The following is a 25,530-nucleotide window of genomic DNA, read 5'->3' as shown; positions in this document are numbered from 1 at the left end:
CCTCAAACTGATGGTCAAACTGAGGTAGTTAATAGGACGTTAGGAACTTTATTACGTGCTATTCTTAAAAAGAACTTAAAGAATTGGGAAAATTGCTTGTCATTTGTTGAATTTGCTTATAATCGTTGTGTGCATTCTACTACTAGCTATTCGCCATGTGAAATTGTATATGGTTTTAATCCTTTGACTCCGTTGGATTTGATGTCTTTACCTGTGAGTGAAAGGTTAAACTTGGACGGCAAAAAGAAGGCTGAATTTGTTAGGGGGTTGCATGAAAAGGCCAAAGCCAACATTGAGAAGAAGAATGAACAATATGCTAAGCAAGCCAACAAAGGGAAGAAGAAGGTGATATTTGAGAAGGGGGATTGGGTGTGGCTACACTTGAGGAAGGAAAGGTTCCCCGATAAGAGACGTTCAAAGCTATTACCTAGGGGTGATGGACCATTCCAAGTCCTTGAAAGGATCAATGACAACGCCTACAAACTCGATCTACCGGATGAGTATAACGTGAGTTCTACTTTTAATGTTAGTGACTTGTCGTTGTTTGATGTAGGTGACGACCTGGATTTGAGGACAAATCCTTTTCAAGAAGGGGAGGATGATGCAAACACGGATGGTCAAGCTCCAAGGAAAGCATGGGACCCTTTAGAGTTTCCGGAGGGACCAATCACGAGGGGACGATCGAAGAGATTCAAGGAAGCATTGCAGGGGCTTATGAGCAAGGAGGAAGGACTTACAAGCGAGGTGCAAAGTGCTGGAGGGTTTTCGATGCATGGGAGTGAGTTTGGAAGTCACAAGAACATTATTCAAGTGATAAATGAAGAAGAGGCCAGAAGCATCGGCGCCCGAGCGGCCAAAGATTACCGCCCGAGCGCCACATGTACTGCCCGCGGAGAAAAATTACAGAAAGCCTCGCGCCCGAGCGTTAATAATCTACCGCCCGAGCGCGAATAGTCCAGAGCCCTCAGGGCTCGAGCGGTAATTTCCTACCGCCCGAGCGCGCGTCTTTTTTGAGAATATTTTAATTTCCTACTTTAGAGTTTTATTTTGTGAGGTAACTAGATTCTAGTAATCTTTTTGATATGTAAACCATATTGGACGAAATTTTACACACAATTCAGATTTCATTATTTTGATTTTTATCAAAGTTTAGAGTTTTTCTCTCAAACGTTCAAAGCTTCGCTTTGTTATTCAGAAATCAAACTTATCAAAGTTTTTAACTTTGTGGCGTTTGTCGATCGTGCTTGTGCGGATTGTCGTCGACTAGTTCTTCGAAGGTTCGTTATAATTTCGATTGTTTATCTCGTGATTATTTGTTGCTAGACTTTTCATAGTTTAGAGGTGAATATCACAACACACACACTTGATTCAAAAGATCGGGACAACAACGATTCTTTGTTTGATATTGAATTGAGGGCGCGATTCGATTTTAATCGTGTTTGCTATTCATTTGTACAAAGATTCACATCATCTATCCTGGGGTAAAACCCTTAAAAGTTAAACCTTTTCTCAACCTCATAATAATATTAGACTAAGATAATTGAATCGAATCTTTATCTTACCGCACCAAACTTACATAACCTAACTATTTAGAAGTACATCCCAATATAATGTTGTTGCAAATCTTAAGTTCGAGTGGTCTTAATCCATAAAACCCAAAATATACGATACCGATCTTCCACCTAAATAATAAAATTATTCTAGCACCAATTACATGCTTAAACTATTTCTTTTTCAATTAGAATAAAGTTGAGACCTAAGACCCTTGGACTTTCCTTATTGAAGCGAATATCGCATTCTTACATATCCTTAATGCTTAATTAATACTAGCGTATAAAACTTAATAAATTCTCCTATGATAATGATGGGCTAACTTTAATAAATCAAATTCACTTATAACCCATAATTTCTAGAATCCCCATATCAAGATTTCAGATTTATTACTCGATAAAAATATTAATATCCGTTCATTGGCAACTTATGTTAACCACCACAAATTCTCTTTTGTTTTTATTTCACCCTAAATTTCCGTACGAACACCTATTTCATAAACTTAAAATTCAAGCTTACGCGACCAAAATAGTATTAGATAACACAATCTCAACACACATATTCATTTATTCTCAAGTTTCTCAATGACTTCCAAAAATTCCTTAAAACCAGGTGTCTACCTCAAATCATATATACGTCTATCAAGTAATCTAACCATCGATCGTACCCAATTTTTTTTTTTTTTTGAAAAATTAAATTACAACAAAGGTATAATTTTAACTCTTAAGATCGTGATTAAAAATTATGATTCATCAAACTTAAATTCCCAAATTTTTTAGTTAGCTCCATATCTGTTCTTATAACTTAACTAACTGATCAACTTTATCTTAGATTGTTATCACTCTAAATTCTTAATTTGTCACAGTATTAATTCACTAGAGCTTGAACTTTCAAGCCAAATGTTGATTCATCCTACAATGTCCTTGGTTACCATTCCTTATAACCTTATAACCCAATTGTTTCAAGGTTCTAGATATCCCTTCAAACCTAAATCATCAAATTTCATATCTTTTAAACCATTCGCTTCTCACTTACTGCTAACCAAGTCCCCAAATTTCTTAAAAATTGCAAAATTAGTTCTTACTTTCTCGAATATTATCCGATTTGTCCTTAATCTCGAGAATACAACAATTACCCATAAGTTGTTGGCGTTCTTAATTCCATTCAATAGGTTTCCCGTAACATAAAGTTCAATGATCTTAAGCTTATTAAACCAAAAATCAAATCTCATAACCTCGAAAATTACTGATTTAACTCAATTGTTCCTCCAAAATTCGAATTTAATCCTCAAAATATTCAGAATTTGCAATTTGGTCCTTAAAGTTCTCGAAAATTATCATTTTGGCCCTACAACCCTACGAAATTTGCATTTCTGGTTCCCATAAAATTTTCAATTTTAGCCTCATTAAACCTTAAAATTCTCAAAACTCATAATTTAATCCCAAAATTCGATAAACTCGAAAATAGTCTCTTAGAATTTCATTTTTGCACTTAGGTCCTCAATTATTAGTTATTACAATTAGGTCCTTAAAATTCTCAATTCATGCAATTCAATCCTTAAATCCAAATGAGAAGAGCATGCATCCTAAATAAATTCTACGTTTTTATACTTCCAAATTTAGTCGTAGTCCCGAATCATTAATCCTTACATGAAATTCTCAAAAACTAACTAAACTAGCAACCGCGAACCATCAGTAGTTTCTTAGAAAATCTACAAGTTCCAAGAGCATTTATAATCTTCAAGATTAACTTATGATCCAAAAAGTAGAACATCAGTACTACTAGCCAAAAATCAATATAAACAATCCATTATTTCTTTAAATTTAAGTATGTACTGCATAATTAAAGTCTTGATGTAACGACCCATTACAGGCCCAGTGGACCGCCCATACGGCCCACTGCCAACCGACCCAAGGCTATCCCGATCTTGGGCTCCCTCTATGGGGCCTTTGTCCCTCACGGGCTTTCCATAGGCGTCGTATGGTTACTCATAGAACTTCTATAGTCCAGGCTATAGTTTGTGCCTTCCAAGAATGGAACCCAAGTACCTATATATCCATGTGGTCTTAGGTTCGATCCTGGGGAGGCACAAACTTAAGTTCATGGGCTTAAGAGTTCTATGAGTAACCATACGACGCCTATGGAAAGCCCGTGAGGGACAAAGGCCCCATAGAGGGAGCCCAAGATCGGGATAGCCTTGGGTCGGTTGGCAGTGGGCCGTATGGGCGGTCCACTGGGCCTGTAATGGGTCGTTACAATAAAAGGCGCCTTTTATTGTAACGACCCATTACAGGCCCAGTGGACCGCCCATACGGCCCACTGCCAACCGACCCAAGGCTATCCCGATCTTGGGCTCCCTCTATGGAAAGCCCGTGAGGGACAAAGGCCCCATAGAGAGAGCCCAAGATCGGGATAGCCTTGGGTCGGTTGGCAGTGGGCCGTATGGGCGGTCCACTGGGCCTGTAATGGGTCGTTACAATAAACTAGCTCAATTGGTACAAGATATGTTGCCAAGTACCTTATATCCAGGGAGGTCTTGGGTTCCATTCTTGGAAGGCACAAACTATAGCCTGGACTATAGAAGTTCTATGAGTAACCATACGACGCCTATGGAAAGCCCGTGAGGGACAAAGGCCCCATAGAGGGAGCCCAAGATCGGGATAGCCTTGGGTCGGTTGACAGTGGGCCGTATGGGCGGTCCACTGGGCCTGTAATGGGTCGTTACAATAAAAGGCGCCTTTTATTGTAACGACCCATTACAGGCCCAGTGGACCGCCCATACGGCCCACTGCCAACCGACCCAAGGCTATCCCGATCTTGAGCTCCCTCTATGGGGCCTTTGTCCCTCACGGGCTTTCCATAGGCGTCGTATGGTTACTCATAGAACTTCTATAGTCCAGGCTATAGTTTGTGCCTTCCAAGAATGGAACCCAAGACCTCCCTGGATATAAGGTACTTGGCAACATATCTTGTACCAAATTTGGTACAAGATATGTTGCCAAGTACCTTATATCCAGGGAGGTCTTGGGTTCCATTCTTGGAAGGCACAAACTATAGCCTGGACTATAGAAGTTCTATGAGTAACCATACGACGCCTATGGAAAGCCCGTGAGGGACAAAGGCCCCATAGAGGGAGCCCAAGATCGGGATAGCCTTGGGTCGGTTGGCAGTGGGCCGTATGGGCGGTCCACTGGGCCTGTAATGGGTCGTTACACTTGACACAAAACATTTCATGAAAACATGCTGTTAAAATATTTCATGCTTTAAACGAAATGCGTAAACGTAAAACTTACAGACCGAAGACGTGACTTCGTGAGCTTCTCGAGATCAGTAGTAGTACAACCCTTTACAAGAACCTGGCTCTGATACCAACTTTAGAGGCCAGAAATTCGTATTTGAAAATTTGCGGAAAAAATTTAAAATTTTATCTTTAAATAAATAAAATGCCTCATTCATAAAATGTATTGATAAAAAGATTCAATGTTTAAAGTGCCAGCGGAATAAAAGTTCAAATGACAAAATAGCAGCAGAAGTAAATATCTATTTCAAAACAACAATTTAAAATAATTCGTTGTGATAAAAATGAGTTTGCATGAAAATGATAAATAAACTGATAAATGATGTCCTCGGGTTCCTACTACTGTCGACCCAAGCTAGCTCACTGGTCCACGCCCTCGGTTCCGACCTCATCAGTACCTACAACAATCAAGTCTAGTGAGTCTAAAGACTCAGCATGCATTTATCGTAGATAACAAGTAAATATATCATAAAATTTCATGCCGTGTAAAGATATCATGTCGTAAAGCGTAACGTGAAAATATCTTGTCATGAGTAATTATAAGTACGTGCATAACTGAACTGAAAATCTTAAGTGAAATGTTTGCTCGATAGAGCCCTGTCATGAAATAGTATATAATAATTTTCTGTTGAGATTATGTTCTACGCAAGTGGCCCATGAACTGAACTGAACTGAACTGAATCAGCTGATCACGCTAATACCACAGTATACTGGACGGTAGAGATCATCACAGCCCTTGGACTGGATATCCGTACCAATAAATGAATTGAACTGAACAGGTAAGTGACCACCGGGTGAAGTAATAATCCCATGATAAGCTACTATTCCATGAAGTGAGGTGACCACAAGCAATATTGCATATATCTCAAAAATGAACTTTTATATTTTTGCACGTAATATAATTAAATAACATAATTAGATATCATGTATTATTTTACCAAATGGTTTGGATCGTTCCCAGGCTCGCTGCAACCTAATTTTAACATGAAAAATATGTAAATGATTTAACTTGACCAAAACTTGTAATTGAATCCAAAAACGAGACAATTACGCCCAATGACTTAGTATTTAATCATGACTTCGTGCCAACCCGAACCAACACCGAACCATCATTTAGTCATTAAAAATACACCTAAAATGATGAAATAATGCTTCTAAAATTTCAGTACCTCGAAATCTGGTGAATGGAGGCCAAAACATGAAACGCTTTTTCGAGAGTCACTTTGGCACATTGCACCGTAAATTCTCGTACGACCTCTAAACTTAACCGAATTACGAACGGCCAAAAACATGACCTTCCTAACTCGATGAGGCACTGTACAGTCCAAGGTCATAGGCTAAAAGCCAACCAAAAACTCGAACGAGTTTTGAACCGGAGCACCAAGTTGCTGTCCAAAATTACAGCAGTAGCGCTTGCTCTTGCATGCTTTGTTTTCGAGACTCTTGGCCATTTAGGGCTTTAACCACCGACCAGAGTCTCTTACCAACATCTTAAGGTGTGGTTTGAACCATGCCTAAGGGCTCTAGGCCAGCCACAATACAAGCAACACCAGAAACATAACCACGCTTGCAACCGAGAACTAAACTGCACGCGTGAGACGTCTTACTTGTTCTTGTCGTCAGTGGCCATAGGCTCGACCATGGCATGATCTAGACATTATGAGGTATTGTGTGAACCATGGCTAAGGACTAAAAAGCCAACCAAGATCCACACGAATCCTCAAACCCGAAATTACACATGCATGAAAAAGAAAAGATTCGAAGGGGCTGTTGTGTGTTGTTTGTTTTAAAACCGATGGGAACGTGAACCAAGCCATGGAAGGGCATCTTGGTCACGTCCTAGACATGTCAAGGAAGTGTCCTAACCGTGGTTACAGGCCCTAAAGCCAACCAAGATTCGAACCTCCCTGAACAATCAAAACCCTGAATTTTTGAGACTCAACTTGCAACTATGGAGAGTTGCTGTCCAATCTCTTTCTCCAGCGTGTTGGGGACTTGAACAAATGGACCAACCTGATCCAAACTCACCCTAGTACATGCTTAGATGCAGCCTTGGTTGCCTGGAATCGAGCCAAACCCTAAAACACCAAAACTAGCCAAAACCGTGAGGCACAATGGAAGAGCCGAAAAATTCTGCACAATGTTTTTCGAAAATTTCTTGTCATGATTTCGGTTTTGCTTCATGATTCATGCACATATGATGTTTTAAAATAATAATAGGACTTGATTGAAGAGAAAAGAATGATAGAAACATGCCTTGGATTTGTTTGAAACGAAAACAAATCAATTACGACGATACGGCGCGGAAGATACGGAGTTGCTTCTCTTGTTTTTATCTCTTGTTTTCTTCTAGGAGACTCACGATTTTTCTTTCTGAAATTTTCAGAATTTTCGAAATTTTGGAGAGGAGAGAAGGTTAGGAATGAAATGGGGAAGTTGCAAAATATTTGGGAGATAGAATGGCAAGGTAGAAACTTTTCTATCCTTGAGTTGAGAGATAAGGGAAAAGATTTGATTTGATTGGATTTAAGTGAAGGGGTGGCCGATTTTAGTCTATCAAATACAAGGTAGAAAATTGCTTAATTGATTAATTATTGAAGATTAAATGATGAGGGAAATATCTACCAAGTGAAGATTAAAGAAATGAATCAAGGGAATTGTCAAATATTTTTGAATCTAGAATAGGGATGGCCGAATTTTCCAATAAAATGAGGGTAGGGAATTGCTTAATTACTAATTAATGAGGATTTAAAAATTGAATGAATTATTTATCAAGAAAGGGATAAGGAAAGGAAATCAAATAATAGTGAGTTGTAAATTCCATAACAAATCTTCCAAGGTGGCCGATATTTTCATGATAAATGGGGACGAAATATTGCTTAAATATTAATTAGTGGTGAATAAAATTTGGAGAATTATCTATCAAGAAAATGGTAAGGAAAGATATCCAAATGGAGAGTTGTCAAATATTTTTAAACCCAAATGTGTAGTGGCCGAAATCTTGATAAAATGGGAGAAAAATATTGTTAAATATTGTATTTTAAATCTTTAAAGTTTAATCTACCCATTAAGTATTTTAGTGAATAAATAAATTAGTTTAGGATGGTAATTATCTTGCATGCATGGCTAATTCTTTAAGTTAAATTACTAACATGTTAAGTTTAAATTCTTTAATTGAAATAAGCCTAGATTAACTTATCTCAATTGGTCACATATTTTAATTTAGACTTTTAAATTAAATTATTGGACATAAAAAAACTTATTTGCTACTTATCTCAAGTTAATTAAATAAATCCTTGAACATTCTTTTATTTTAAAAAATGACTTATTATTTATCTTAAATAAATTCTAGGAATGTTTTCTTAATATTAAATTTTGTCTCAATACTCCAACTCCAATCCGGCCTCGCTTATTTAACTAAAAAGATAAAACTAAACTTATGCGAATTAAAATAAATAATCATGATTAACAACTTTAAAAATACTTTAAATAATAAAGAAATCATTTTTAATTTAAATACTAGAAATTATGCATGGCTAATACGTAGTCTGATTTAACGGGTTCTACAGTTTGACATGAAGATTGTACAACTCTTTGTATGAAATTGTAGTTGTCACAAGAAAAAAATTTGCATGTTACCAGCAAAGACTTTGTAGTTGATAAATATATTTTCGTAAAATCAATTGTATTTGCTTAATATCACAATAAGTGTATATAGATCAAATAATGAGGAAAAGAAAATTGAGTAGTGAGACTGTTTTGGTAGAAGGGCAAATCGTATAATTTCAACAAATACTTCGATGACTATTTTTCTAAATTTTTTGTCGTTCAAAATCAAACTATCAATCATCCCTCAATCATCTTGGAGGGGTATAAAATCAATTTATCACTCCATCATATTAACTGATGCACCTAAATGATACTATTATTAAATCACTATTTTTCTGGTACATATCATTTCAATAATCGCAATATATTCTATAATTTGGCATATCACATCAAGTGCACCCACAATGTATCAAGGGATCGTTCATTGAGTCGAATCGCCCATCTCAATGTAACGAAAAGTTAGATATCTTGTAAAACTATACTAGTGACAATGGAGGTCAAAATCTGTTCAGTAGTTTGATTTTCTGCAGAAGTTCATTATGTACGGTACTTTTCTAAAGTTTATCAAGACACCACCAACCAATTTTTGAATTGATTTCGAACAAGGCGACATGGTACCGCTAAGTAAAACTTGGGCAGAAGTTAAGAAGTTACCTCAGGATAACTGGATATCATTCATGTTCGAGAACAATCCCCTTTCTTATAAGCATATGAAACACCTTATCAATCTTCTCAGGGTCAACTTTAAAAAGGGTGTGTGCATCAGAACTCTTAGCAACATTTCCATTTGATATCTCCGTTGTCATGGTTTGCACCATGTTGAGGTAATGTATTGGCAGGATTCTGATATCCCCACATAATTGTTTTTCCTGCACATATGGCTCAAAAATTCACTAAAATTCAGATAGTTTTCGAAAGGAGACAGTTGGGAAATTTAAATGGTAAACATGACTGACAGTTGAAATTAAGGCTACGAGGAAGGACTTTTACATCTTCTGAAAGTTCATCAGCTCCAGGAAATCCAGTGATATTCCATTTCTCTGAGACACCAAGCCCAATCAGTCCTGCAGGTGTTGATGAGCTTTTCTCACCAGAATCTGATATAGTGTGGCTCTTGATACCTAGCCCGGGGATGGTACGTTTTTCGCCTTTATGCCGGTTATCTTTTAAATGAAAATTGGCGTCGGGACCACCCTGGCTGGTTTTTTCCTCCATTTCTTTTTTCCTCTTCTCTTCAATATATCTTTCTGCCTCAGAAGACGTGACACAACCAGCAACCCGAGCTTCCTGCACCGGCAGAACTTTCAGCAGTAATTTAGAAGCAAACGTTGACACTAGTTTTTGTAGAAACTGTGCTCTTGAGGTGGTAACAAATCAATTTATAATGTATCTATCTCTAGTAAAGTAGTTTTCAACATCGTATTCTGAAAGTTTCATAAAATCCTATATTCAGCTCAAATAATTATGCTCTACAGAGAAAATGAAAACAGAACACGCACTATTTAATGTGGTTTCCAAGCTGAAGAGGAAGCAATCTACCCACAGTGCTTTCTACTCAGTGCCCCAACTTTACTTTTTATGATCACGCCTCTTTCTGTTATCATGACGTTGCATTTTTGTATTAAGAAAATAGCATAATCATATGCATCATACCTGAAGGTCTTCTATTCTCTTCAAAATCCGACGTTCCTCAATAACACTCCTCAGCAATTCGTCATGTTTTTCTTTAGAATGAAATCTCGTAAACACCTTGAGGTGGCCAGACAATTCTCTTTCATCCAACGTAAGGTCCTTTTCAAAAGGATTGGAAATCAATAAATTTCTATCCAATACGAAGTCTTTCCTTTGTTTTCTTTCATCAAGTCTGCCACATTGATACACTTGAATAAGGAACAATCAAATGAAACATTTGCCAAAAAGGTTTAACCTGGTTAAGATTACAGCACGTTTACCACTGAAATGAATGTGCGTGTATCAACGACCATTTACAATCCGAAGGTCCAATGATTGCAAGAATGATATTGTAAAAGGAAACTAGAGATGTTTTAAAGAAACAGAAGCTCTTGAATGTGAAATCCTGAGTAAAATAGGGCATTTAAATACGAGAATCTCATAAAGTACCAGCAGAGTACTCAAAAGTGAAACACTAGATTCCGCAACCATGTAACACATTTCTTTGGCCATATATTATAAAAATCAACAAATACACAACGAACATGCGTAAAATGATGAGTGAGTGGGTTCCTGATACAAAGCAAAAGATTTTCTCCAACCAAACCAAAACTTGCTTTACCCAGTTTTTCCAAAATGCACATATCAGGAAGCAGTTTCATCTGCCCAGAACAATAGGTCTTGGTGCTTGAGTAGTCCTTGGCAATGGAGTGCAGTTCCACAAAATGCAACTAAATTTTCTATCACTGCGTGTCTTCATCGATTGCAGCATTTAATAAAAATTTTACCCTGGTTTCTAACCATTCCTTATATTATGTTGGTAAGCTGTAATATGTGAAGTTTAGAGATGGCGTGTCCACTAAAGCCTCTTTAAATTTCTAGTTTAGATAAATTATATGACAAAGTGATTTTACCTGGTGCACGCAACGAATATACCCTAGTTTTAATGGTGGTTTCAAGCCTCTTATAACGTAATGAACCAAGATGCCTTGTAGACCATGAAACAACGGCATGCGAAGAACAATTAAAGCAATCATGGAGGCAGGATACACCGATGAAAGAAAACTTAAAGACATCTTCAAGCATATATTACAGTTATTTTCTTTCTAATTAAAAAATAGACACAATGAAAAAAATAGACATGATAAATTTACAACTAAGAGGCATTCAATTTGACATATACTTCAACCATCACAAGTGTCACATGTAAAGATACTGAAGGCCTGAAACACCTGCTACAGTTCCAATTCAGTGCAAAAACTCTACGAAAGCAAAGTAGAAGAAAAATCGGTGACATTTTTTCATGTCTCGTGAGCCAGGAATCATCAACTGGATGGCGTGCATAAAGAGGGGAAAAAATATATCAAGAACAAGAAAATGAGGCAACTCAAGAAATATAGAGAAACTAACAAGAAACTAAAATTTACCTTCTATTGTATGCATGCAACATTTGTCGTTTCAAAAAGTGCTCAGTGTCTGTATCACTATCCTTAAATTCCATATCAGCCAGTATTGTCTCAGCATCATTATCATATTCAATCTCGAAATCTTCCCTCTTGGAATTATAACCACACAATTCTTTCACAAAAACACCCTTGCCACCTGATATTTTTGGTTTTTGCTCTCCAATGAGTTCGTCTTGAAAATCTGGAGATAAAACATATGAGCTGTTTAAGCATAATAAATGGACTCGTTGAGACATCTTTATTTTCATATCATGATTCATGAAATGATGGCAGCTGGGAAATAAATTTAAACAGTTGGTCTACAAGTAATATAAAGCGGAAATTAAATGATTGCACCTCCTGCAGAGCACGTACTCCAATTACCTCACAACCTAATCACTAAAGGAAATCCACAGATCTAGATGGCAACATTCTCACAATATGGCTGTGTAATGGGTAAGAATTAAGGACAAACTGCTGAAATCAAGTATGAAGTAGTGGAAGATTCAGAAATAAGGAATTAATTAGAAGGATTTTATTTAGTTTCCTTTTTTAATATTGCATGCATTCTATCCGTGGATAAAGTAATTACTGCAGATTTCTTTCTAGGGAAATTGATTGTCATCTTTGTATTTAAATGGCTATTGTTGTAAGGATTAAGAATATTATAGAATCCTAAAATCGAATAGTAAATGTGAGATCACGAGGTTCTCTCAAAACGAGCCTCGAAACCCTATCCAAAATACATTGATCATTTCATAAGATGATCCAAACCTGGGACCATAACAAGTTGACATCAGAGCCAGAGCTAGAGCCAGAGCCCGTCGTCATGGGGGGATTCCAAGCACTACAACAACAATTTGAAGCTTTTGTAAAGCTGTATCAAGAGGACATGGCAGCCAATGAAAGAAGGCAGCAAGCTCTTCTTGATCAATTGGAAGAGATATCAAAATCTCTGGCAACCATGCGATTGGAAGAAGATCGGGGCAAAGACAGCAGCAATCAACGGGGTACCACCGACCAGCATTTTGGAGGACAGCGAGACGGCAAGAATGACTTATCAAAAGTACCTCAAAATTTGAAGCTAGATTTTCCCCGGTACAATAGCCAATTAGACTTGATGAGATATCTTTGTGAAAAGTATTTTCGACACCAACACAGACCGGAGAAAAGACAAGGAAAGAGTGGCCTCTTTCCACTTTGAGTGTGATGGCGAACTGTGGTTCCTCAAACAGGAACGAGATCGTCCAAAGTTAAAGTGGGAATAATTTAAGAATTACCGCCACTTGCGCTTAATCCTTGAGATAATCCTTCAACAATTGTTCTTGAGGTGGTGGAGAATTTTTCAGAATAGCAAGAGAGCAGCAATAATTTAAAGATCCTGGAATCTCTCTTTTTCGTACATGAGGACAAACACAATTTCCAAGGGGAGGCAGATGTAATGGGTAAGAATTAAGGGCAAACTGCTGAAATCAAGGATGAAGTGGTGGAAGATTCAGATATAAGGAATTAATTAGAAGGATTTTATTTAGTTTCCTTTTTTAAAATTGCATGCATTCTAGCCATGGATAAGGGAATTACGACAGATTTCTTGCTAGGGAAATTGATTGTCTTCTTTGTATTTAAATGGCTATTGTTGCCAGGAATAAGAATATCCAGAATCCTAGAATTGAATAGTAAATGTGAGATCGCAAGGTTCTCTCAAAACGAGCCTCGAAACCCTATCCAAAATATATTGATCATTCCGTAACATGATCCAAATTTGAGACCATAACAGGCTGACCCAGCCTACCCAATTTGGAATCTTTAGTCAAACTTGGCAAAGTGTTTTGTAAGGGGTAAATAATATAACTACATAATGTAAACCTACACGAGTCCAAGTCCCAATTAATGAGTAACAGAAAGTAGCAGCACCATCCCTTGGAATTTTGGGTGATAATGGTGATGATCAAGTGATTACAGAGATCAACAAACAACAAATTGAAGATGATCAATTTGTAGCAGAGGATTCTTAAAATGTTTGGCAAATAAAATTCATTGATGTCAGATTGTTTCGAGACAACATACTTTAGTACGTCATACATTATAAACTACCAAATAGATTGAAATACAGAACCAAAAAAAATCAGATTACTTTGTCTTAGAGTAGATTCAAACAAAGAATCGCAAAATGGTTTGGATCCAACCGTAGCAGAGTGATGGCAGCCATATACAACTATATGCTCATGGAAGATATTCAAGGCATATCCTTCTTAATAATTAAAATATATCAAACCAAAAATCAGTTTAATAACTATTTATTTGTTTTCTTTATTTTGGTAACTGCACTTGTTGTTCCACAAGCATATAACAAATTATATATAATACCAGATCACCCAACAGAAAACACACGAAGTTAGAGTTCACTATGTGACATACTGATAAGCACCATGCAAAAAGATGACCAGTTCATCAAGAACAGTAGCACTAGAAGATGAATAGGATGTAACTCAGTCAAAGCAGACATTGGCTGAGCAAATTAATCGAGTAATAAGCCTTTTGCAACAAAGAAGCTATTCACCTTCTACTTTAATGGCCGATGCACTTTTGCCAGATTCTGATGGCATATTACCGCAGCTAAAACCTCCACTATGTCCAGCCTCTGAGAGCAAAGAATGCCAAAGGGTGGAAATCGCAATAGTCATGATTCGAAATACAAAATATGTACATTCCGTATCTGTGGTGTGACTTTCTGTTTCAGGATGGAGAGCTGGAGCGCCCCATATGAACTAATGGTTGTACCAGAAGGGGTGTTGCTTGAGGAAGAAAGTCCTACTGCACCTTCTTTTCGTTGATTTTCTGACCTGATGACAAAAAACCAACAGAAATCAGATTGTTAAGGTCAAAGAGATCCTATAAGAAAATGAACAAAAATTTTCCAAATATACTTGATGCATGCTGAAAAGTGGGGCACGTCTTTACCATCAACTTCTCCAGAAGTAGAAGGCGCTGAGAAAGTCACATCGAATAGCTTAAATATGGAAGGAATTTTGTAAAAACATAAAATGAAGTACATAACCTGAAGGACAGAGTCACGTCTGTTAACTAAGAAGAAATAAATAAGCAGTGTCTCTCTTTAACAGATGACCATGTTGACAAACGGACACACAGGCAGGATATTTTATGAGTTTGTAGTTCTCCTCTAACAAGTTTATAAAGTTTCAGTTAGCAAAAGATTCAAGAGAATGGGCTGACCTTCATTGATTTCACTGACTTCTCGGACCATAGCTTGGAGCTCCTCTTTATTGTTTCCCAGGACATAAGACATGTCCTAGGGAATTCAGCATAAATCTATTGTTAAGGTTATATTGTATTGAATTGACCTTTTTGAAGTACAAATGAGTAGAGAAAATATAGCATACCGGAAGAGGGAAGCATGGGGAGTTCATATACATCGTGTTATAATGATCAACACATTGTGATTTGCTTTTTGTTCCTACATGTTCTGCGACTTTACTCCAATTACTTGGTCCATAAATTTCAAGACCCTGCAAGATTAAGCATGTCCTTACTAATACAGGGAAACAAACCTGCCCTCCTCAATAGCATACTGATCCATAATAATTATTCAAGGAACCATAAACTGAGTGATTGTATAAGAACATACTGAGAAGTACAACCACCATACTAGGACTTCATCACTGAAAACATTATTACTATTTGATATATAATGGTGAGTTGGAATCAGAATTGATCTGATTAAGCTGAGAGCAAAATTTTATATGATCTTATTTATAGGGATTTAGTTGGAGTGATTTCCTCTACCAGATTTATCCCTAAATATTGTCTCAGTTATACAAAGGAATGATGATTAAACTTTCAATTAAGGGAAAAAGTAAGAGTTTGGGTCCTTGGGAAATTTACCCATGGTCGTCGGCACTATCGGCCAAACCACGTATATCATGAGTTCCGTCTATTTTCTGTCTACGTCCTCTTCGTCCAATTCAAAACCTCATTTAAATTTACAATAACCAAAATAAGAATTAGGTATTAAAAAGATGCAAAATACCTCCAGAAGTATAATTTCCTCAATAACATTCCACTCAGAACAGAAAAAGGGGAAAGCCAGGGTATCCTGATGAGACAAAGTGATTAATCTGATGGCACTAAGAATATCTTACAAGAGCAAGATAACAAGGAAAGAGAAAGAAACAAAATTGTGGATACAACAAAAGCAAACACAAAAACAATAAAATGTCTAAAATCTGAATGTGGGCACCATTAAAACCAAATAGCTTCAGTTGAATGTGAAAGACAAGTAGTTTAACGCATATAAACGTCCCTGGGAAAGGGAGAGAACAATAAAAACAAGTCAAATGAAAATTTCAACAATTACTGCTCTTGAATGGCCAGAAAGTAAAGCACATACACAAACTTGAAGGGTTTTATTAGCATATGAATACATTTTTATAAATAAATATTCTACATCTACTAAAATATATTTTAGGATTAAATTCAACTTTGTGCTAACTTTGATTTATTCCAAGTTAGGTAGAAGCCAACTCTCTTATTTGTGTCCCGTTGTATTCCTGAAAGCTACTTCTGCTAAATGGAACTATTACATATAGTTATCAAGATTAGTAAATTAATTACCCTTATACGCTCATTTTCTCTCATATTTATATGAAAGTTAAATCCGTTGCAAAAGCTTTAGCCAACTGGAGCTTTTATGATAGGAATCAAATTACTAGTTTCACCGAAATTCCTCTAAGATATATTCATACTCGTAATAAATTAGATAGGATTGTTTCTTTTTTACTAGGGATCGGTACCTATGATGAGATTGTTTTGTATTTCCGTCGGTTCTTTTACCTAGGCCCCAACATATATAACCATTTCCAAGCATTTTATTACCAGTTTGGGACATTTCACAGCAACAAGTACCAATGTCTCACTGTCCATCATGGCTATACAAAATAATTAAGAAATGAGAAATCAGTAAGGCGACTAACCATGATTCTATATGGATGATTATTCTTGTGAGGTTGGACCTCTGCTCCAACTGAGAAGCATTCAACACAGAGGTAAAAATCAGAACACACTGCACACTTGATGCGAATCATCCCCGAAATGTCTTTATAGCAATAGCTACAATTGCAGAACGTCTTCTTTACATCATCTATTCCTGGAACTTTTTTCATATGAAAAATAATTATGACAATATAATATCAATTTTTTTCAGCCACTGTGATTTTAATTGATCGTCATGTTATGTTCATACTAAAAGTCCCAGTGTCAATGTTCTCCAGAATATCAGAAATCCTTCTTTTCTTTGGTTGCCTGGAATCGCAACAGAAACAAAACATATAAGTGTATGTACGCTCAGGCATCAAATTTCATTTTAAACCACAAAATAAGAACATATACAACATCAATCAACACATTAACATTTCTCAGTCAGTTCCAAGAATAAGCCGGAGATCTTTGCTCGTTCATCTGTACTGTATATTGATGCTACTATAGCCTCCTTCAATGAATCAATCATTTCGTACATGGCCATTCCAATGCTGAACTAACTCAGAAAAATCGAAACAAGAGAAAATAACCACAACTTCAATCAACAAGTTAGCATTTCTCAGTCCGTTTCAAGTTTAAGTTGAATATCTTTCGTTCATCTCAGACAATACTCTTTCCTCCATTAATGAATCAATCATCCCGTACAAATTCATCTCATCAAATACAAGCCTGATAAAACAAATTAAAGCCGAAAATAACAAAACACTGGTCGAACCTCTGGCTCGTATCCTTGGCGGCGCGTGAACGACCCATTCAACTGGAGCGAGCTGCGATTTATCCAAAGAACTACGATCTTAGGGTTTCCATATCTGGAGAAATGAGAGGCGAAAATGCACAAAACATCACTGAATGGCTATTTGCGTGTGCTTTTATAGTCTGTTGGAATAGAGCGCCAAAAATATCAGTTGAAGACTTGAAGTGCACTTCTTATATTTGCAATCGAGGACCTAACCTTTTGATATATTTCAGCATTCAACTTCAAAGATTACAATTCTGGGGGTGAGTTGATAAAGTCTGAAATGTTCGAACGAGAAAATTTGATCGGGGCATTTTTTTAACAATGGAACGAAGAAATTGTAAAATAGCTAGGGAGGTGGTTTGGTCAGACCCGATTCCCGCCCCATGTAGGAAATATAGACCAATTATCCGCCACACCACGTTTAAATATGTTTCGGACACCACCCTGAATCACAAACGTGGTGGGTTAGACCGCGCGTAAACAACATGCTTTGCCAACTCACAAGGAAGCACCAATTGGCTGCAAAACCAACCGCACCTTCGATATTCTTGGTAGCAGCGAAATCGGCGGTCTTTTCCATATTTTTCCCCAATTTCCTCGCACACTCGGCTACGTTGATCAGACTGTTGTATTCTGATTTGCAGTGGCTGTCAATCTCCTCCTCGAACTGGTGGAACTCAGCCATGGCGGAATTCAGATACTCTTCGAACTCCTTCGATGGTTTGATTTGGCTGCCACGGTGCACCTGCTTCAACACCTTGAAGATGTAGATCTTCAACACATTGGTTTTATTTCCAACGGCTTCCGTTTATTTTGTGATTATCCAATGTTTTCCTTGAAAGAGTGAGAGCAACGTCACGAGGGGGAGGTGGCTATAGCATGGGAAATTCAGGGAAAAGAGAGTCGACTTATTTTAAAAAAATTCATAAATCAATTTACATAAATGTTTTTCTGTTGAAGTTCTGCTTAAGTGTAAATACACCATTAAATTTTATTAGATATATACACTTACTTAAATCCTTAACATTAAATTCATCCATTCTCATTTCATCGGTCGACTCCAAATTAGGTTTCTCTTTCGTCGACCCCCTTCCATTTCCTTTCCGGCGACGATTCTCAATGCCAATCATCTTTCCCTTCTCAGCAATTCTCGACGCAGATCCCTTCCAATCTAAGCAAACTCTATCGGAGAAATAACTGACAAAAATCTGGTAATGTTAACTTTTATTTCGATTTATTGTTTCTGTTTTTGTTCGTCGATAAACTCGCTTGAAGAATAAAGGGTCGACCCATGCCTGGATCGACACAAGCTGGGTCGACCAAAAAACATTGGGTCGACCCAACACTGTGATTTTATTAATGCATTTATTTGTATTTTTAATAGGTCTACTTGCCAAAAAAACCTAGGCAGAGATGCAATTTTCCGCTGCAAATTGACACTTGAATCGAGATATAAAGAGATGGGCGAAAAGATTGATCACTACCTGAACAATGAGGAGAGAGCAATGTTTTTTGAGCAGTCTCATTTTGGTAATTTTGTTAGGTATCACAGAGATTTTAACGTTCCTAGTCAAATTATCTGGTATGTAATGAGTAATCAGATAATTTATAATGGTAGTGATGAGTTGTGGATGGTCTTGTTAAAGAGGTCGGTTAGAATTTTTTCGTTGAGTATTGTTTAACAACCAGTCTCTATTGCGCTATAGAACCTGCAAATCTACCAGATGGAGGTGTCTTTGGCTCCAGACACTTATTTGGTAAGTTTGAGATTCTTTTGAGTGATTTGGAGGCCAAGATCACTCTCCGAGGGCAGAATGACACTGGGATATATGTGGAGAAGTTAAATATGGCTAGTCTTTATGTAGAGACCCGTATTTCGTATTTGAAAATTTGCGGAATAATTTAAATTTTTTAAAAAAATAAATACATGCCTCATTCATAAATAAACTGATAAAAGATTTAATGTTTTAAATAGCAGGGGAAGTAAATAATGTTTTCAAAACCACAACTTAAAAATAATTCATAAACGTGAAAACTGAGTTTGAATAAAAATAGTAAGTGCTGAAAATGAGTTCATCGGGTTCCTACTACTGCCAACCCAAGCTAGCTCACTGGTCCCCGCCCTCGGTCTCGACCTCATCAGTACCTACAACAATCAAGTCTAGTGAGTCTAAAGACTCAACATGCATAAACCATGAATAACAAGTAAATATATCATAAAATTTGGCGTAACGTAAAAATATTGTATCGTAAAGCGTAACGTGAAAATCGTGTCATGAATAATTATAAATACATGCATATCTGAAAAATCGTACGCAAAATGTTTGCTCGATAGAGCCCTGTCATAAAATAGCATATCATAATTTTATGTTGAGATAATGTTCTACGTGAGTGGACCATAACATAACATGAATCGTCTGATCAGAATAAACCACAGTATACTGGGCGGTAGAGATCATCACAGCCCTTGGACTGGATATCTGTACTCATACATGAACATGAACCGATCGTAAAGTCACCGGCTGAAGTAATAATCCCATAAGCTGAATCCCATAAGCGTCAGGTGGCCACAAGACATATCGCATATATCTCAAAATAAAAATTTTATATTTTATGCACGTAATATAATTATAATCATGTCTTTACCAAATGGGTTGGATCAGTTCCAAGGCTCGCTACGACCTAATTCTAACATGAGGAACATGTAAATAACTTAACTTGACCAACACTTCCAGATCGAACTAAAAACGAGACTATTACGCCCAACAAACTTAATATTCAACCATGGCTTCGTACCAACCCAACCGACATTGAACCATCATTTAGCCATGATTAAAATATACCTAAAATATTTGAAAACATGACTGTAGAACCCGAAAGTCAGATTACATATAAGCCGTGCATAATTGCCATTATTTAAAATAAATATGAAATTTTACAAATATATGCAGTGTTTAATTCATTTTAATAATTTTAGTCATGATTATTTATTTTAAAAGTAGATGTTTAGTTTTATCTTTTCGCGATAAATACGCGAGGCCGGACCGGAGTTTGGAGATTAAAGATAAGATTAATAATAAGAAAAATATTCCTAAATTTAATTTAAGTCAAGGAATAATTTAATTTAAAGAAAAAGAATATTTTAGGATTTATTAAATTAATTAGAGCTAAGTTACTAAATGAATTCTTTAGGTTAATATTTAATTAAAGCTTAAATAAAATATGTAAACAAATGGTGTGAATTAATAAAGGTAAAATATATTCAAGAAATTTAAACATAGCATTTAAACATTTAAATTTGAGGTCATGTATGTTATGCAAGATTTTATCCTAAATGGAATTGTTAATTCACTAGAAAATATAATGGGGGGTACTAAACCTTAAGCATTTAAAATATCAGACTAAAACAATATTATACAATGCCAAAAAGTAGTAATAAGTTTCGGTCAAGCCATTTTGAAGGTGTGATAACTCCTCATTTAAGCCACCTCAATGGCCTTTAAACTGAATAAACTGCCCCACCTTTAATTCAATAGTTATTAGTAAATTAAAATATTATAATTCACATAATTTCCTTCAACTAATTACCTAGTAAACCAACGAGAACATGCAGCAAAAATAAGAGTAAATCAACGGCAGCAAAGGAATTGAGAAGCCATTTCAAACCATCTCACTTCTCTTGACTTGTAACTCCCAAACTAAAGGCATATAATGGCACCTTTAACACCCCTTGAACATTCAGCTTCATCACCTACATTTCCTATACCCCTTATCTTCGAAATTAGCAGGAAACCAGAAGCTTAAGATCGTGAATTCAGCAGCAGAAACAAAGAAAGAAATCTAACTTCGTTCTGTCGCGTCGTATTGTCGTTTTGATTTGTTTTTCTTCAAAACAAATTCCAGGCATGTATATATTGTTCCTTTTCTCTTCAATCAAGTCCTATAAATATTTTTAAAGCATGATATATTCATAATTCAAGCAGAAACTCGAAATTTTGACAGCAACATTCAAATAAATTCTGTACAGCCTTCTCGGCTCTTTTGCTTTGTGCTTCACGGTTTTACATCTTTATATTGTTACAGGAAGTTGCTCGATTCCAGGCCTTCATGGCTGCTTCTAGGAATGTTTTAGAGTGTTTTAGGGAGTTATTATTTCACTGATTTGGGTCCAAACATTTCAAACGAAAGCATGACAGCAAATGTTTTTCCACAAGCCACAGATTGGGTCACGATTTTCTGTCATTGAGTTGTTTAGGGGCTGTTCGAATCCTGGCTGTCCTAGGGACTGTAGCCATGGTTAGAACTCTCCCTTAACATGTCTAAGACGTGATCAAGGTGTCCTTTCAAGTTTTGGTTCATGGTTCCCTCAAAACTTTTAAGCAACAACACAAGAACATATTTCGGTTTTTCTATTTCCTGCGTGAGTGTGTTTCGGTTTTGGGGTGTGGATTGGATTATGGTTGGCTCCTAGCCTATAGCCATGGTTAATACAACACTACATCATGTCTAGATCGAGCCACGGTCGATTAAATGGCCACTGGAACGACACTAGACAACCAAATATTTCATTACATCACACTACACCCCAAAGGGTGCTCTCGGGTGGGAGCTGTGAGTGTCTTAGGTAATGGCTTCGTTTGTGATTGGCTTTTAGCCCTTAGCCATGGTCCAAGCCATGACTTAGGATGTTGATAAGAGTCCTTGGGCGGTGGTTCAAGCCCATGGCCATTATTTTCAAAGTTTGCTCCACAAACAAGCAAGCTGCCGCTGCCTGTATTTTCTGCTTTTGACAGCAACAATGGGTCACGGTTTTGGTGATTGTTTGAGTTCTTGGTTGGCTTTTAGCCCATAGCCTTGGACTGGATAGTACCTCAATGAGTTAGGAAGGTAATGTTTTTGGACATTCGTGATTTGGTCGAGTTTAGAGGTCATACGAGAATTTACGGTTATGCATGTTTTTCAGTATGTTTGGGGGTATTTTAATCATGGTTAAACGTCGGTTTAATGTTGGTTCGGGTTGGTATGAAGCCATGGTTGAAAAATTAGGTTTTTGGTCCTAATCGTCTCGTTTGTGGTTCTATTGTCAAGTTTAATTCAAAATAATATTATTTGCATGTGTCACATATTAGAATTAAGTCGCAGCAAGCCTGAGAGCGATCCAACTCATTCGGTAAAATAAGGGTATAATTATATTACGTGCATAAAATATAAAATATTTATTTTTGAGATATATGCTATATGTCTTGTGACCACCTTATGCTTATGGGTTTGGAAGTCGGTAGGAACAACCGAGGACCTCTCCACCCGGTGACTTACGATCGGTTTACGATTATGTGTGGGTACGGATATCCAGTCCAAGGGCTGTGGTGATCTCTACTGCCCAGTATACTGTGGTTTAGTCTGATCAAGCGCATATGTTATGTTATGGGCCACTTGCTTAGAAACATTATCTCTAACAGATAAATCATGATATGTTATGACAGAGCTCTATTGAGCAAAGCTTTTACGTACGATTTTCAGATATGCACGTAGTTATAATTATTCATGATACGATTTTCTCCGTACGTTTTACGATACTTTATTTTTACGTTGCATGTGATTTTATTATATATATTTACTTGTTATTCACGATATATACATGTTGAGTCTTTAGACTCACTAGACTTGATTGTTGTAGGTACTGATGAGGTCGAGACGGAGGGCGTGGACCAGTGAGCGATCTTGGGACAGCAGTAGTAAACCCGAGGACCCCATGATTTAGTTTATGCACCTTTTATTATTCAAACTCAGTTTTAATACGTTGGATTATTTTTAAGTTGATGTTTATGTTGGATTATTTTTACATTGTTGGTTGAAAACAATATTTGCTTCCCTTGTTAATTTAAAGTTAAAATTATTTACATGTTTATTTTATAAATGAGACAAGATAATTATTTATTTAGAAAGTTTTTAATAATTCCGCAAAATTATGAATACGAAATAGGGGCCTTTACAATTGGTATCAGAGCCCATGTTCTTGTAAAGGGTTGTACTACTACTGATCTCAAGAAGCTCATGAAGTCACGTCTTCGGTCTGTATGTTTTACGTATACGCATTTCGTTAAAGCATGAATATTTTAACAGCATGTTTTCATGAAATATTTTATGTCAAGATTATGATTATGCAGTATTTATTTAAATTTAAGATAAATTATGGGATTATGCATGTTAGTTACATATGGGCTATATATGAAACAATATGCCTCCTAGACGCCAGGTTGGACGCCCGAGAGGTGGTAGTGAGCACTGTCATGAGGAACGGTGAGGATCAGAGGCAAGAGAGGCAGGGACCTCCACCCCATCCACCAGACACGAACGCCCAGATGTTAGCTAGGATGATTCAGTTCTTCGCACAGTTTGCGGAGAACAACAGCTGTGGTAGCCAGACAGACGGGGCCTGAAGCTGTCTGTGAGCGGTTCATGAAGATGAGGTCGAAAGAGTTCTCAGGGACGGCAGATCCTTTGGTTGCGGAGGGCTGGATTAAATCCCTTGAGGTTATTATCGAGTTCATGGGGCTTGAAGATGGAGATAGGGTTCGTTGTGCGACTTATCTATTTGGAGGAGACGCTCGTCTGTGGTGGCAAGGAGCATCTGTAGCTTTGGATTTGGCTACTTTGAGCTGGGAGCGCTTCACAGAGGTATTCTACTCCAAATATTTTACTGACGAGGTGCGTTCCAGGTTGACCAGGGAGTTTATGACCCTGAGGCAGGGAGACATGACTGTTACGGAGTTTATCCGTAAGTTTGAGAGGGGTTGTCACTTTGTACCCCTGATTGCAAATGACATTGGTGCCAAATTGAGGCATTATATGGATGGTCTGCGGCCGATCTTGCGCCGTGATGTTAGGGTGGCTGGCCCTACTACCTATGATGTTGCTGTTTCCAGAGCTCTAGCGGCAGAGCAAGACCAAAATGATATTGAGCGCGATCGCCAGGGTAAACGACCATTTCAGGCACCGCACCGCCCTCCTCCGCAGCAACACCAGAATAAGAGACAGTTCCACGGTCCACCCAGGAATAGAGGGCAGCAGCAGCAGCAGGGACGGGCAATTCCGAGGACAGTGGAGTACCCAATCTGTGCCAAGTGTTCTCGCCGTCATGTTGGGGCTTGTATGTATGTTTTTCAAAACAAATTAAAATGAAATGTCCGAACATAATTTAGTGCCCACACAACAACTGTGGGTGTTCTATGTATGCGCACCAAAATTTTTCAAAGATGCAAGTATAAAAAAAAAGTGTCTAGTTGCAAAAACCGTCGCTATTTAGCGACGGTTTGAAACAATCCGTCGCTAAATAGCGACGGTTATTCTTAACCGTCGCTATATAGCGACGGATTTTGAAATAACCGTCGCCGATCTATGGGCAATTTTTTTTATAATTTCACAGACCCGGCCGGTTCCTGAAGACCGGCCGGTTTCCGGTTTTTCCGGTTGAACCGGGTTTTAACCGGTTTTTTTCCGGTTAAACCTGTTTTCCGGGTTTTTATTTATGTCCGGACCGGTCTGGAGACCGGTTCGCGGTTGAACCGGTCCAACCGGCCGGTCCGGTCCGGTTTTGAAAACATTGGTAGTACTGACCAAATATTGAATAATTGCCCTCAGAAGAATCTGCCTACTGAAGGCAGAGTTTTTGCTCTTCATGCTGCAGAGACTAACCCGGAGACGATGCTCATGACAGGTATTGATCGAGCAAAACTTGCACAGTAAAATCCCCAATAAAATATGATTTTGTATGCTCAAAATTAATCGCAAGTGCACGATGTCAAGTAATAATATAGTGTACAAGAGTACGAGTATCGTTCCACTGAAGACTGTGTTTAACCATTATTATTTTCAGTTATTTAACATTTAGCAACGAAAATTGAGTTGTGTGATTATTCCTACTATACTCAAATAATTATGCAATTAAAATGATTCATTGTTCTCTTTCCATGATCTCCATTAGATTCGTTGCCCGTCTCGGTTTCTTAATTGAGAGTTATATTTTCAAGTTCTATTTGTGATGAGAATGGAGGAAATTGTGAATTTGAGAAAGTGTTTATGTCCTTTATCATTGTCACTTATATCAACACTAGCCCTTATCAATCCATTTGATTGAATCCCCGATGGTTGAAGCAGATAAA

General features: G+C 37.3%; 1 protein-coding gene across 8 annotated transcripts; it reads right to left on the bottom strand.

The window, feature by feature from the left end:
* Positions 1-6,788: 6,788 nt before the first annotated feature.
* Positions 6,789-18,229, bottom strand: LOC140811758 (transcriptional adapter ADA2b-like). 8 transcript variants are annotated; one of them, XM_073169823.1, is made up of 14 exons: positions 17,582-18,229; positions 16,835-17,505; positions 16,566-16,744; positions 15,623-15,688; positions 14,976-15,101; positions 14,809-14,884; positions 14,502-14,562; positions 14,356-14,417; positions 14,135-14,215; positions 11,557-11,776; positions 10,112-10,322; positions 9,449-9,745; positions 9,113-9,327; positions 6,789-6,927 (listed from the first exon to the last, which is right to left on the bottom strand). In XM_073169823.1, exons 2-13 carry the CDS (start codon positions 16,941-16,943, stop codon positions 9,130-9,132), a joined length of 1,686 nt encoding a protein of 561 aa, XP_073025924.1. In that variant the 5' UTR covers positions 16,944-17,505; positions 17,582-18,229; the 3' UTR covers positions 6,789-6,927; positions 9,113-9,129. The 8 variants fall into 8 exon arrangements, with proteins under 8 accessions (XP_073025924.1, XP_073025925.1, XP_073025926.1 ...); XM_073169824.1 differs by lacking the exon at positions 6,789-6,927 and having other exon boundaries at positions 8,821-9,327; positions 16,835-16,893; positions 17,345-17,505; XM_073169825.1 differs by lacking the exon at positions 6,789-6,927 and having other exon boundaries at positions 8,821-9,327; positions 16,835-16,893; positions 17,345-17,438.
* Between the last annotated feature and the right edge of the window lie 7,301 nt (positions 18,230-25,530).

The sequence above is a fragment of the Primulina eburnea genome, chromosome 14 (assembly GCF_022965805.1).
Source record: "Primulina eburnea isolate SZY01 chromosome 14, ASM2296580v1, whole genome shotgun sequence".
In the NCBI taxonomy this organism is placed as follows: domain Eukaryota; kingdom Viridiplantae; phylum Streptophyta; class Magnoliopsida; order Lamiales; family Gesneriaceae; genus Primulina; species Primulina eburnea.
This window is presented reverse-complemented; position numbering and strand designations above follow the sequence as displayed.

Bases quoted from the DNA above. Each gene is read 5' to 3' on its own strand.
- LOC140811758 (XM_073169823.1), bottom strand. From the start codon at position 16,943: ATGCCTGAGCGTACATACACTTATATGTTTTGTTTCTGTTGCGATTCC. The intron at 11,777-14,134 runs GTGAATAGCTTC...TTTTATCTCCAG, and splicing joins ATCGGCCATTAAAGTAGAAG to ATTTTCAAGACGAACTCATT. The intron at 9,746-10,111 runs GTATGATGCATA...CTGCCGGTGCAG, and splicing joins AGAGAATAGAAGACCTTCAG to GAAGCTCGGGTTGCTGGTTG.